Genomic DNA, 15,225 nt, shown 5'->3' on the forward strand with positions numbered 1-15,225 from the left:
TCACTGAGAAAGACCATAATTGGCAATGACGAATGAGGTGACATCACTTTAATAAGGCATGGAGGTTGTAGGAGTAGCAAACAGCACAGAAAGTACCAACACAAGTGATGAAAGGGGTATAGAAACAGATGGCTTGGGAACAGTGGATGGAAAGGTGAAGGAAGGAAGGAAGGCAACAATGGGGAAAAGAATGAGGAGAGGCAAGAGGTAGAGTCTCACTCATATAAACATGGAATACATGTGGGAAAACTGGGAGTATGGACATTATGGAGATAAAAGAGTGGACAGGGGGCTGGAGTTCGCAGTCTCATTTTCATAGGGATTTTTTTGGGGAAACAGACCAACTCCTATCTTTACCATTTGGGGGTTAATCTATCAATATATTCAAATCATTTCAGAGTTGTCAGTAAAAATTAAAAGTTAGCATCCACATCCTCTCAAAATTATCAGCACCCTTTCATGATCTGTTGGTCTTTACTGTAGAGGTCTGGGATTTATCTGGCATTTATATGTCATAGGGCTCAAAGGCCCTGACAGCAGCAGCTAGCTGGCTTTCCCAGATTCAGCAAGTATTATCAGGATATGATTTTTGGTTACTATGTGATACAGTATATATATTATGCTACACTGACCTCTGGGATACTTTGTACATAACTCCCAGGTTCACCTTTGAAATCTTCCTTTTCTTGTCCCTTTATACTGGCTACTTATAAACTTACTAAATTGAATGAAAGTGGGGAGAAGGAATGGTCAAGGAGACTAGAAATGATACAACTTTAATACAACCAGGCTTTGATTACTCTAATAGCAGACAATTCTGTGAGTAAACATTGTATGTTCTAACCCCAGGCAAAGTGTTACAGGTAATTCAATAAAATCATATTGTTGTAAATCATTGTTATGTATTTTAACCTGAATTAAAGAGTGACTAAGATTTTCAAATAATTCTAAAATCACGTATAAAGGAGGAAGGCCTGATGAACTTTAATCTAAGAAAATAAATACTTCTGTCTCTGATATAGATTATATAAACCTTACAGAAAATGCTAACTGCATTCTTCCTTTTATTATTTCATCTTCTGTGATAATATTTTGATTTTTAAAACAGATTATTTCAAATGTCCAACTTTCTGCCATTTGCCATTTGGTAGTAAGTGACAGTATCTCAATTCCTGATGCTAAGGATTTAATAAAATTAATAGAACTTGATGGCTACAACACTCAACACATTATAGTAATTTGAATATAGTATATAAAGGGGGCTTTCACTGTTGAACATAGCATGTAATTTTTATCTGGTAATCGTTTCTCTTAATGTGTCCCTCATTTGATTTCTTCTCCAAAGTACCATTAGAAAAAATTGAGTCAAATAATAAATGTTTATGGGTTTTCTTGGGATATAAAGTTCTTAATAGTCTGTGTCAACATGTATTTACATGATTTAAAAAGAAATATTTTAGCTAAAATTAAGCCATGTTTTTATGCCCTAAATGATTTGCTGCAGTGAAACCATTCATTTAATTCAGTTTTTTTGCTTTTCTGTGTTGAAATCTCCTGCCAAAATCTTCTCTGACCTCTATCTCAGACCTATGAATGAATCTAAGAAGTGTGTGTGTGGGGGGGGGGGGGGGAAGGGAGGTTGCAGACATGAAGAGAACAACTTCTAGCCTCTCTGACTGAAGTCTGTTTTAAGAAAAAAATTACCAATATATTTCTACATTTCTAAAAAAGGAAAATGTGTAAATATTGCTACTAAATTAAAACTTCATAGATATACATTAGAATATAACTTAACAATGTCCCATTGCATATCAAACTCTGGGAAAGGAGGTTTTTTTGATACTTTAGCTCCTAAATAGATGTGCGTTGTTCCTATTTTTTTTCTCTGTAGTAAATTAAGTTCATACATATGACCTTAAAATATATGGTATAATTTAAAAAAAATTTAAATAGTGAATCCCCTTCTGTAATATTCTAAATGATTTGATTTCAAAACTTATTCTATGAAGTATACTTCATAGTATAAGTATAATTCAGTACTAATAACAGAATTATGATCACTTGAATATAACTGATAACTTTCTTTAATTTTTCTCAGCAATTGGCTTGGATTCTTGTCCTGAACCACAGACTCCAAGCAGTGGAATAAAAATTGGAGACCGATACATGGTTGGTGATGTGGTGTCCTTTCAGTGTGATCAAGGATATTCCCTTCAGGTAGGACAAATTAGAAAAATGTAGTTTTAATCTGCATGTTCCATTCTATTAACCAATATGTTCAATAGTTGATTATTAACAGGTTGATGAGAAATTGTGTATTATCTGAGAAAATCAGCCCTCTTCTTCCACAGACCACCCAGTTATGGTCTAATAAAATCAAGAGTAAATTTAGATTTGAAGGTGAAGGAATGTGAATGTAAAAGTATGTGAATGCCTATTTTGGCCTCATTCCAAAACAAAATTAAGTGATTTCTAGATTATTTGGTAATCTTATGGCTGTTTGGTTTTTGTAACATAATTATGTATATATTTACTTATGTATATGTTTGCATGTATACACTTGCATACATGTCTATGTTATTTAGTCCAAGACATCTTTCTCTTAATATGTTTTTTAAATTTTTTTTATATTTTATTTGATCATTTCCAAGCATTATTCATTAAAGACATAGATCATTTTCTTTTCCTCCCCCCCACCCCACATAGCCGACGCGTAAATCCACTGGGCATTACATGTTTTCTTGATTTGAACCCTTTGCTATGTTGATAATCTCTTAATATGTTTTTAAGCAAAAAAATATACTTCTGAATTTGAATTAATAATATTCTTAAAATATTTGTGTCCCCCAAATAAAAATCATTTTTCTCTAAAGTTGGATTCCCCGCCCAAAAAAAAGGAACTTTAATTATTTTTAATTTTATTAATTTATTTAATTGTTTAGCTTTATTCAATGGACAATTATTTTTTTCACTAGGATAAATGATTTGCAAAGTATGTTAATGAGCTTACTTTAGAAAGTAGTATATGATTTTCAAAAATATTGAATTTATTTTGTATAAGTCAAAGGTTCTGTGTGTTCTGCATATTATGAGAAGGATAATTTGAAATGTATCATTAGAGGCTCTCAAAAAGTTACAGTATTTTTCACTCATTGAAAATATTGCTGTGAAACATAACCATTATACAAATTGGGAAAATTGGAAGACTGCTTAGGAAGTAATTTATTCAAAAGATCTCTGGAGAAAGAAATCTTAAAAATTAATACCATACCATAAAACAGTAGAGATAAGTTAAATTAGGTGTTCTTTCATTTTTCTTCAAATTTATATGCTAAATAAGAAAAAAAATCACTTTATTTAATTTCATGAATTTTACTTCCATTCATAGGCCTATTGTAAGCATGAAAAGGGGTTAATTTTAAAAGGGTTGGACTGGATTATTTAAGAGTGTGGTCATCAGGAATTTTTATTAATTCCAAAGAGATTTATTTATAATTTATTTACAAAATGTAGAAAGAGTGAAATAAGAAAATTAGAGAGAGGATAGGGTAAGATATCTAGCTTAAGCACTAAGTAATTTACTCATAGCCACGGGCAGGGAGAGTTAGTCCTTAGACCTCAGCAAAAGCCTAGGACTTGGGGACATCTCTTCAGAAAAATCTAGCATTTAAGAGTGAGCTTTTTCACTCACCACATGTCAGTTCAAAGGAAGAGATTTTAGAACAAACTCATCAGGAAACAGGGTCTCAGATCAAGTCAGTACATTCTTCTCCAGCCTCCATTTCAAAGAATGAAGAAATGCCAGGAGAGCTGCACTCAGGAAGTTGTCACTCCCTTTTAAGGATACTTTCTCTTGCATCATTTCCTGTGCCTTCCCCTAATTCTATGTCTACCAATCAAAGTTGAAGTCCTGCTTTAGGACTGTCCAGGAGACAGTCAGTCAATTCTGATTTGTCACCCAATATCTCACACATGTGTCAAAGACCACCCCCACTCAAGTGTGAATGGGTTGTTTATCTCTTTGGTGATTAAATCCCAAAATAGGCAGATCTTCCTACTCAACTTTTAAGTAGGTGTTTACACTTCTGGTGATTAAAATCTAAAAATAGGCAGGGGTTACAATTTAATCTTCACAATCAGGGGAGAGTTAATTATTTTCATTTTCACAATCATAGGAGAGTTAAATTTAATATTCACACTACCTCATTTTGATTTAAAAAGTAATCATTTATAATGTAAATTTCTTAATATATAAATTATAAACATAGTGATATGATCCTTCCACTTGTATGTCTTTGTTGAATAATTTTTATTGTATATAAAAATAAGTAAATATACCAGAGAAAACATTTTCATTTCTACTCTTTTTAAAATCTTTACTTTATCCACATATATTTACTTTGATGTAGTACATGTTAGGGATGTGGGGTATATATGTTAGTTAGTATAGCAAAAAGGAGTCATGCAAGGGCTTAAGCATCCTGCTCTGTAGGTGTTCACAATTTAAAGTGTGTGTGTGGGAGAAATGCAAATAACTAAGCACATACAAGCTAGAGAAAGTGTAAATGGAAAGTAATGGAATGAATTTTGGAGTGTTGGGAATCAAAAGTGGAGAAGGGCCTTCTGAAGCTGGTAGAACTTTTAGCATTTTAACAGAATTCTAAAGTAATTCTAGACCTCTCAATAGCTGCTTTCTGAAGTAAATTGATTGTATTTTTAGGGTCATTCTCATATTACCTGTATGCCTGGACCTGTAAGAAGGTGGAATTATCCTATTCCAATTTGTTTAGGTAAGTCTAATGACTAATGTCTTTCTCAGCTAATTAAATTGAATTATTTGTAGTTGTTGATTTTATTTTTCAAATATCCAGGCCTGGAAATAAGGGAATTGGAGCAATCTGAGAAATTCATGATCTTTTACAAGTAGGAAAAAGGGTCTTATCTCTGTAACAATTTCTAAAATATGTTTTGACTAGTTCCCTGTCCCCCTGCAATTTACTATATAACCAGTGTAACAGTTAAAAATTTAGGAAACTGAGGCAGGTAGAAATTAGATTCTCTCTGTAAGGAGTATTACATTTTTATGAGGTTTATTAAAGATTAAGGATTAAAGAAAATACAGGATAAGAAAACATGTGACTAGGCCTCTGGCTAGACACCTTACCTACATTATGAAAAGAGTCACCTCTGCTCCAAAATGGAAGTCCAAAAAAGCTCAGTAGGCAGAGAACTCCTTTAAATAATCATTTATGTTCTCACCCAGGAGAGAATTCAGTGTGATTACAAAGCACTCTGGGGAAGTGGAGCAAAGGATTCTGGGGATTGGAGTCCTGAATTCAAGTCTATTTTTGCATTGCCTCGTTTGATCGTTATTGGGGAAAGAAGTTTCCACAAAAAGGATCATGAAAACATAATCAACTTAAACATTACAGTAATTTGAGGATAAGAGAAAAAAAACAAAACCAGTAATTGCTGGACGCATTGCCAAAAAGCCAGTTAGGGGGCAGTCCCCTTTGGCATGAAAGTATACATACAAATAAATGTTCAATCAACCACACCCAAAGTTCAATTTTGTGCAGCTTGTGGTCTGGAGGCTTCTTCATTGTGTCTTCTCCAACAGTTCAGTTCTGGGTTCAGAGAGGTATCATCTTTCTTTACCTAAAATTCTTCTAAAAAAGAATGTAAACTTTTCAATTTAAATAATGATATTTTTTACATTCCCCCATTAAGAGGGTGATTGACAAATACAGGATCACTTAGGGATGCATGACTGAGGTATGAGGTATATGAATCAATTGGTAAGAGAAATTAACAAATACATCAAAAAAATCCAAAAGAAAAGAAAAATTTCTGCATGAAAATACAGACTATCAAAGTCTTATGTGTAAAAATTCCAAGTAAAAAGAAAAATAAATATATAACAGATCCTTCAATCAGGGCCCAATCAAAATGATCTAAGCAATGATGCATTTACCCAGTCACTAGCCAAGACTACAGAAAGGTACCACACTACGAAAGACAGAAAAGGGGACCAGATTATATGAGCCAAGGTTTCGGGGATACTCATCTGTGAGTATTTTCAGAGTGAGTGTGGACACAAGGAAAACCTATGTCTAGCATGTTAAACACAGTAACCTCGAGTCTTCACACTAGGTTCAAGACCTTTGTATTGGCCTAGAAGTGCATCAATCCATCCTGGATTGGCTTTTCTTGGCCCTGTGCAATGGCTCTTTTGTGTATATCTTGTCCTGGAATCAGACAGAATCATTAAGCAAAGTCCCATAATTTTTTAAATAATTAGTGGCATCATTTTTATAGTCTTCTAGCTGTTTGGGCATGCATTGACAAATGTATTTTAAACTTATATTACTGAAAAATCAGAAGGTTAAAGAAAATCTTAATGCTGGTGACGTGCTTCAAATATAAAAAGGAGAGAAAAAATAAAAAAAAAAACTAAAAAAGTATATTGCACATGCAAGAAAAATATAATAAAATAGTTTTTTAAAAATTCAAGAATGTAGCTTATAATCATTGACACACTGTGTTAGCTAAGAAAATAAAGATTACAAAGCTTTCTCACCAAAAATGAGATCCATTTCCTCTTCGTATCTGGCCATGCTTCTCTGTGAGTAGAAGGCAAATGAATTGAGCAAGGTAATATTTTTCAATTTTAAAGAATAGTAGTACAAATATGTGGTATCAATATCCCCAAAATTCTCAATAGCCCAATTAATTACAATAGCAAACAAACACACTATCATATTTCACATACGTTGCTGTATGGCATTTTTTAAAACCTATAAATTGATGGATATTTGTCACAATTTTTACAAACGTAGTAATCTTTTAACCTTGGTATTTAAACATATTTTAAACAAAGTAAAACTCATCTTGGGTTAAGAACATAATCAAGAAATCTATCATTCTGGTGGAAGTAAAATAGTGAGATGAAGAGTATAAATGAGATATGCTCCTTTTTTGGAGGCTTTTTAGGGGTACAAATGCCCTGAGATTAACTGCCCCAACTTCCATTCACATATTTAGAAATGCGGGAAGGTTGTAGGTTATAAAATGTATTTCACTTTAGCTACTAGAGTGAGCCTTACACCATGTGGTAGGGGCAGGCAAAATAACCAGAGATTGTTTAAAAAAAATTCTAAAAATCAAAAACCCTTAAAATCATTTGAGATATTTAGCACATAAAATTTTCCAAAGGTTGTTATAGCAATTGTAACCAGTTCTGAAGTCCATCTATCCTCTATGTGGCAATGTACAAAGGCAAAAATAGAAAAAAGCTGTTTTTTCATATATGGGCTTAATTATTACAATGATATTTTTTTCAATATATGGTTATAGGGGAAAAGCAACAGAATTTAACAGTAGTTAACCCAGTACATTAAAAATAAACAGTGTAACAGAATAATAATGAATCCAGTAACATATGAATTTAAAATCACAGTTAAACCTTAAACAAAAAATGCAATAGAAATGCAGAGATTTTTTTTATAAACCATTGGAGTCTGAAATGCCTTAAAATAACCTCTGTCTTCAAAGATCTTTGGGTGGTTATTTTTTGTTTGTTTGTTTGTTTGTTTGTTTTTGTTTTTAATTATCCATTTAAATGTCTATTGTCCGAAGGCAGAGTGGTAAGGGCTAAGCAATGGGGGTTAAGGGACCGTCCAGGGACCCACAGCTGGAGAGTATCTGAGGCCAGATTTTACTCAGGACCGCATGTCTTTAGGCCTGGCTCTCAGTTCTCTGAGAAGCAGAGTTTTTTCCCCAAAGTTACCTAAAAGTAATGCAGGTGAAGTCAATAAAAAGATCAGTGCAATTAAAAGACATCCTTGTAAAATAGCCATTGCTTTTAAGTTCCTGCTTGAAAAAGTCTGTTTCTTCTCTCTCCTTTTTCTCTCTCCCCTGCTCTGATACCTCCTCCTGCCCCAGTCCACCTGGAGCCAAGGCTGCCCATGTGGAGCCAATAACCCCCCCCTTTTTGTTACCAGCTGGTAGAAATGAGTCCTGAGCTATCTGCTCCAAGGATCTGGGTTTGTTGGGCAGGCAGGTCACCAGGTGGTCGAGATCTGGGTTAAAGAGGGACCCAGTGAGCAAGAGAGAGGTCAGGAACAACAGCAGGAGAAACAGGCAGGCAGAACTGAGAAGCCAGGGGCCAGGTGGCCAGCAAATGCAACAGGTCTGGATCGGGGGCTGCAAGCAGGAACCCACAAAAGCAGGGCCAGGAGCTGGAGTGGGTAGCCGGGGTGGGCAGGGCCAGGACCAGGTGATCGGGTCGATATTGAATCAAGAAAATCTGAAGCAGATGGCTGGCAGGAGCTGATCAAGATGGTTTTCTAAAAAAGCATCTTGGAGAAACATGGCTTAAAATTTTTTTTCTAGGAAGTAGCTATTAAAGGCTGAACTAAAGATCAGAGAAAAGAATCAGAAGATTGAGAGTATTTTGTTTTCCCGAAGTGGTAAGCCAAAACTGTAAAAGTTAAAAATTTAGGAAACTGAGGCAGGTAGAAATTAGTTTCTCTCTATAAGGAGTATTATATTTTTATGAGGTTTATTAAAGATTAAAGATTAAAGAAATTACAGGATAAGAAAACATGTGACTAGGCCTCTGGCTAGACACCTTGCCTACATTATGAAAAGAGCCACCTCTGCTCCAAAATGGAAGTCCAAAAAAGCTCAGTAGGCGGAGAACTCCTTTAAATAATCATTTGTGTTCTTGCCCAGGTGATAATTCAGTGTGATTACAAAGCTCTCTGGGGAAGTGGAGCAAAGGATTCTGGTGATTGGAGTCCTGAATTTGAGTCTATTTTTATACCAGGACACTTCTTTATTAGTTGAGAATAAAGTATCAGTTGAGAAAAAGTTATCAATTTCAAAAAGATACTCATTTAGAAAAGGGCATCAATTCTTTCTCTTTGTCTGTCTCACTCTGTCTCTCTCTCTAACAATTGTTTTGTAAAGAGATAGAAAGAAGCCTCATGTCTTATTAAAATTGTTTCTTTTTGGATTTCTGTTTTCTGTCTTAACCTGTGGAAGCACAGAAGGCTCAGATAAAATAACAAAACACCCTCAATGTCTTCTCTAGGCCTCATTATTTACAGGTTTTTATGGTTTTAGAGTACTTAACTTCTGAGCTGACTCCAAGGGTACGTGAAAAAAAGATAAGTATTTTTATAGTACTAGTAATATGCAAGGTCTAGTGCTAAGTGCTTTACAAATATTATCTAATAAGAGGTTAGAGAGCCCATGTTTCAGGCATTATATAACATGTACTTTGTAATGATCTCAATTTGAGCCTTACAATAATTCTATGAGGTAGGCACTATCATTAAACACATTTTACAATGAGGAAATTGAAGCAAATAGAAGGTGAGTTTCCCAGTCACACAACTATCTGAGACCAGATTTGAATTCATGTCTCTGACTCTGGGCTCACCCCTCTGTCCATTCCACTACCTAACTGCCTAATAACTCAAATCACTCAACTCAAATCATATAACTAGTTTTTCTCCAAAAAAAGAAGTATAGCTTTTGTCCTTCCATTGGGAGTATAATCCCCTTATGTTTCAGACTCCATTGACATTCATTTAAATGTTCTCTACCTTGTCTTTCCTCTCTATGATTTAAAGCTGGAAAGGAACTCAAGAGTTCATCAAATTAAAACTTTTCATTTCATGAAATGATAAAACTGAATCACTACAAGGATAAGTAATTCCCCCAAGAGAATTGTGGTAGTCACCAGAGTGACTGTGGCAGAATTCAAACTAGGTCCTTCCTTGGGTGATAGTAGGCAAAAAGTGACAAAGGAGCCACCCAACTCTTATTTTGTTTTGCTTATCCTTTTTTTTTTTGGCAAGGAAAATGATTCTTGAACTGGAAAGGATATGATAAAAGCAGCTAAAAAGGGTTTGTATTCAAGTTGAATAGGAAGATTGAGCATCTTGAGGCAGTTGGTATTAAAGCTGATAGGTGATAAGGAGAGTTGGTAGCACAGTGGATGTAAGTGTCAAAACTGGAATCTGGAGGACCTGGGTTTAAATGTGATCTCAGACACTTTCCAGATCTGTGACTTTGGGCAAATCACTTCCCAGACTGCTTTACTTTTACAGCTCTTCTGTCTTAGAATTGATACTAGGGCAGAAGTTAAGAGATTAAAAAGAAAAAGATGATAGTAGTTGATATGCCTTTGTATAGCACTTTAAGATTTACAAAGCACTCTAAAAATGTTATCTAGATTTAACAAGATGCCTCATGTTTAATGATTTAGATGTCCTTACCATTTATTTAAAAAATATCATTATGTGAAGAATATGGTAACACAGAAAATATGTCCCTTTTAGAACTCCTCTTTTGAACCTCCAATATTTCCCATTAAAGTTAAATATTAACATGCATCTTTCATCAAGTAAATCAGAGATTAAATTTTAAAATAAACTGTAAGTAAATATCAAAGATTTACTTTAGCTCCAGGAGATATTATTTAAATAGATTTAAATAATCAAACAAGTATTCATTAATCACCTACTATGTGCTAGGCTTTATTAATTGATTGCTAGACTCTTTGGAGATATGCAAAGAAGGAAACAGTCTCTACTTCCAATAATTTTATTTGTTTTCGGTGGAGGAGGAAAACATGGAATTTTGTTCGACTGTCTTGCATTGGTAATTATCAGAACAGTTAATATTTATTATTGTGGTCCATATCACATACATTTATACTATTATGAATACAAGTAATCTTAAATTTTGAAACAGATACCATTGATGCCCATTAATTCTTTTTTCTCCAAGTAAAACTATTGGTATTTTTTTTCTGCCACTATAATTATTTTGAACTTCACTATTCTGTTGACCGGTTTACTGCAGAGATCAGATAAAAAGAGGATATACACATTATGAAAAGATAGTAGAATTCTGGCATATTTGATGTTCAGTCTTTTCATAAGAACAAGAAAAGTTATGTTTGTGATAAATCTCTTGCTAAATCTTATTTACTTAGGCTAATATTATTGGCCTGGTGTTAGCCTAAATAATTTCTACTTTCAAATCATTAAGCATGTTCTTTTAGCATTTAAGAAGTAGGACCACAGACAGCTTATACTTCCTGTGTATTATGGGGGGTTGGGGAATTCTCTACTGTCTTCAAAGTCACATTCAAGGTAGGTTTATATTACAAATTTCATTAGAGTACAAACTTGACTGTTTTTATTCTTTCTGAAGGCACTGTGCATATTTTAATACCTGATAACAAGTTTAAGGCTGAAAATATTTTAGCCTGTGATTCCATAATTTTAATAGTTCCTAATATAGCTGTGTCATTTTGCAGCTCAGTGTGGTGGTTCTATGTCAGATTTCAGTGGCGTGATCCTAAGTCCTGGATTTCCTGGAAACTATCCCAGCAGTTTAGATTGCACATGGACCATAAAATTGCCTATAGGCTTTGGTATGTAACCTTAAGAATATGTCAACTTCTTTTCATTTTATTTTTCCTAAAGTGTTTTCCTGAAGTGAAACAGATTACTCTAATATGCTAATATTTATCAATAATATCTCAGCCCATAACAATTCAAGCATTATGTATATATGTATACATATGAATGGATGAATGAAGAAACAAGCATTTATTAATGTTATTACTATGTGATAGGCGCTATATTATGCCAAAGTGAAACAATCCCTCCTCTAGTGGAGCTTAAAAGAAAGACAACTTAGCTAGAGAAGGCACAGAAATCAGGGAAGAGTTTTTTTAGGAGGTGTCACAGTGATGAGTTTATCCATAGGGCAGTTGTTGTGCATGCAGAAACAGTTGTATTATTGATTTGATTTCTGTGCCCAGAATGACAAGCAGAAGGAATGAGAACAGAGAACCTCCCAAGGTGGCAGGGCAGATGGCAAGATGACCTGTATGGACTGCTAGATGAGACTTGAAACTAGATCTGTTTGGGGGCCAGCTAGATATAAAGAATTCGGTAAATTTGCACTCTTATATTAACTAAAGGAGACAACACAGCCTCGGGGTGTAAGCTCAAAAGGTGAGCATGTTCTTTCCCCCAGGGCCTGGGGAATTGTTTTTCTGGAAGTATGATCTGAGGGTCTTTTTCCAGGTGGACAGAAATGAGCCAATGATAGGTAGCAGTAAAATAGTAAAATAATTCAGGTGAATACCTGGATGAGATGTGAAGCACAGTCTCATCTTCATCTGGAACAAGCTAGATAGAGTGGACTCAGTGTGCTCATTCACTCTCTTTCTTATTACAGTTCTTTATTTGGACTAATAGAGGGAAACAGAAAAGTGAAGCAAGTAATAAAAATTAAAGCAATTGAAAAGTCACCGGTTTTCAGCTCTTGGGAAAACAAAAAAGTATAAATGTTCTTTTTATTTATGCAGGTACTTGTTGAGATGTCCTACTTCACATTCCACATGAAGACAATTACAATTAGCAATTTTCAATAAATGATTCGATGTATTTTTTCCTTACAAGTTTTCATCTACATTAAATCATTTACTGTTTACTTCCTTTACTGTATCTTAGTCACTTAAAGTAAATATGCATTAAGAAAATTAGGGACAAGATGCACACTTCCAAAAAATTCATTGATCATTACTAGATGAAAGAAAACAAATAATATTTTGGGTAATAATATGAGCTCACTCTTATTGTATTGAAATGAATACAGTCTTTTAAAGATTTTAACATACTGCCTAAACTACAGAAAAGAACACCTTGAAAACAAAGCCAAGTCCTCTGAAAATCACAGAACTAAAACCTCATTATTTAAAATCTTTTTCAGAATAGTGAGATCTCCATGACTAGAAGAAATAAAGCAAATGTTCAATGGACTTCTCTTTCTCTCAGAGGTGTTGTAGAAGGGATCTATGAGTTGAGGAAAAGGTTATTTTTAAGAGCTTATTATTTCTAAGAATCTATGTTGAGATGATAAAATACTTAGCATTACTTTTTCTCCAAACCCCATAAGATTATAATGAAAGAGCATCTCCTGGAGTTTGAAAAAGGTATGTTTCAAACAAAAGAAAAGAAACATTATATCCTATGTCCTACAGACTACAACAAAGTTTAGTAATTTATAAAAGACTATAAAAATTTTAAAATATTAAATTAATACTTTAATACCAGATTCTTTATAAATTAGTGAAAAATATGGCTGACAAAGGATCATAATTCTTATATTTTTCCATTAACCACTCAGAGGCACTTATTCTAACATATATTATTTTAAATGGTTTAAATACAATGGGTTTTTTTCAACATCATTAGCAACAAAAACACGTCAAATGTATTTTAAATTTTATATTGCATTTTATCACATATTTAGTATGTATATGTTTGGGATAAAGCAGATTTCAGGATAAAAACCACCCTATTCTGTTTCTGGGGTTATTGTCTTTGAAAAAAAAAGATACCTTTTTATTACAGTAATTTTATTATATATACTCAAAGATATGTCTCAAAGATATTTACTTGAATTTATTATATGAATATAACATCCATATTTTCTTTTGTATTTTAGAAAAGAAAAAATTTAAGACCAATATTATCTAACAACTTTCTTAAATACTTTTAAAAATAAAATGAATTAGCCTGAAATTAAATAAAGCACATTACATTTCAAAATCATAAAATTTTGTGGCCAGTATTTAAAATTGGAAAAGCATACTCACCTACTTTTTTTCTATCAAAATTTTATTTCAGATAATAGGGTATTCATAATCATTTTTTTTTACATATTGAAAAAAATGAATGGATGCTAAACTACTACTCTTAGACATAGGTGGTAGTTAAAAAAAATGTAGCATTACTTAATTTAGTCTTGTCTTTTAAAGTTTCCTTTGTAACTTACAATTTGCACCTGTGAAATATATAGTCTATACCAATTAAACATGGCAAAATGATTATGATAAAAATCACCTGCTGGTGCTGGGCCTGGCTTTCCCTAGCTCCTTCGACTTTCTCAGTGAGCTTCTACAGTCGTGATCCTGATGCTCCTTATGTGTAACTTTGTGGGAGGCGCCTCCTGGATGCAGCTGCACTGGGCCACGTGTGCCTGCTGGGCAATAATTTTCTTCTTGCTTACCACGCTCCCGACCTCACTGCTCTCTAGAGGACTCGCCTTTGCACAGTGGAAATCCAGGCCTGCAGCGCTGCCCGTACCCCTAACCCTAACCTCACCAAGGTGTGAGACTCCTTTCTAGAATTTCTTCTAGAAAGCCTGGTTTCAGCGGCCTTCCACTTTTATCCCACTTAGTGCAAAGGAATTGATAAGACAATTAGTACATAGAATGCTACAGTGAAGGAACTCTTTGGGAGGATATGTGGAGGAGTTGAACATTCTGGTGCCATGGTGTTCACCATGACCCTTGGAGTTGCTCTCCATCAGAAAGGGACAGAACGGAAAGAGAGCTGCTCCTCTGCTTTTTCAACTCCTTCCATGAAGGCCTGATAGTGTCCTTGATCATGTGGTACATGCGCTGTTGGGCATTATGGGTCTGATTGCAGGGAAGATTGTGGAGATGGAAGATGTTGGCCGGCTCTTCACCAGGCTGACAAACACATCTGCCACATTATCCTGGGGCAAAGCATTCGTGGGCAGATTCTGGTCTTGCCCCACATCTATTTTATTATCATTTGCAAGAATCTTTACCACTTCCTGTGGGGGGATTGTGCCTGCCTCGGCTAAAGCCTTTGGGACCTCCTCCAGCTCAGCAATGCTCTCACTGATTATGGTGTGTGTGAAGGAGAAAAATAGCCAGAGAAGGGATGGGACTGATGCATCTCTTTTCTTTGTTGCTGCGTGGGCACACCTAATTGGACAATTAAGCTTCCCATCCTGACTTGGGATGGGACTTGGGTCTTGGGATCTTCTCCCACCTACTTCTACACCTTTTTCACACTGAGTGTTAGCCTCTGGGGGTCTCTTTCCTCACTGGACACACAGTTCTGGCCCTGCTTTGGCCTGAAGAATAGGAATGAAAGCAGTAGGGGGCTGGGAGGTTGTTTAAGGGGGATGAGAGCAGCACTATGGCCCTAGCCTGTTCTCAGTTTAGGCTGGGGGAGGGGAGGAATTCCAAGGTAATAAATATATGTCTAAACATTAAAAGAAAATTAACACAGGTCAAACACAAGACCAGAAATTTTTATGTACTATACAGACTATTCATCAATGTTTTTAAATTTAAATTTATTTTTCCAATAA

The 15,225-nt window shown here is 34.6% G+C and overlaps 1 protein-coding gene and 1 long non-coding RNA gene across 8 annotated transcripts in view; one reads left to right on the top strand and one right to left on the bottom strand.

Moving 5' to 3' along the window:
* Positions 1–15,225, top strand: part of CSMD3 (CUB and Sushi multiple domains 3) — a 1,668,414-nt gene that overhangs the window by 1,476,704 nt on the left and 176,485 nt on the right. For all 7 annotated transcript variants that reach the window (XM_016431868.2, XM_056823169.1, XM_056823168.1 and 4 more), the window contains 3 exons: positions 2,099–2,217; positions 4,721–4,790; positions 11,339–11,455. In XM_016431868.2, the coding sequence (XP_016287354.2) occupies positions 2,099–2,217; positions 4,721–4,790; positions 11,339–11,455 (306 nt within the window). The remainder of the gene's footprint in view (positions 1–2,098; positions 2,218–4,720; positions 4,791–11,338; positions 11,456–15,225) is intronic.
* On the bottom strand, positions 3,097–14,190 carry LOC130458341 (uncharacterized). Its single transcript, XR_008917527.1, has 4 exons — positions 13,941–14,190; positions 12,178–12,283; positions 6,581–6,623; positions 3,097–5,669 (listed from the first exon to the last, which is right to left on the bottom strand). It is a non-coding gene; the product is annotated as an uncharacterized LOC130458341 (long non-coding RNA).

The sequence above is a fragment of the Monodelphis domestica genome, chromosome 3, assembly GCF_027887165.1.
Source record: "Monodelphis domestica isolate mMonDom1 chromosome 3, mMonDom1.pri, whole genome shotgun sequence".
Classification (NCBI taxonomy): domain Eukaryota; kingdom Metazoa; phylum Chordata; class Mammalia; order Didelphimorphia; family Didelphidae; genus Monodelphis; species Monodelphis domestica.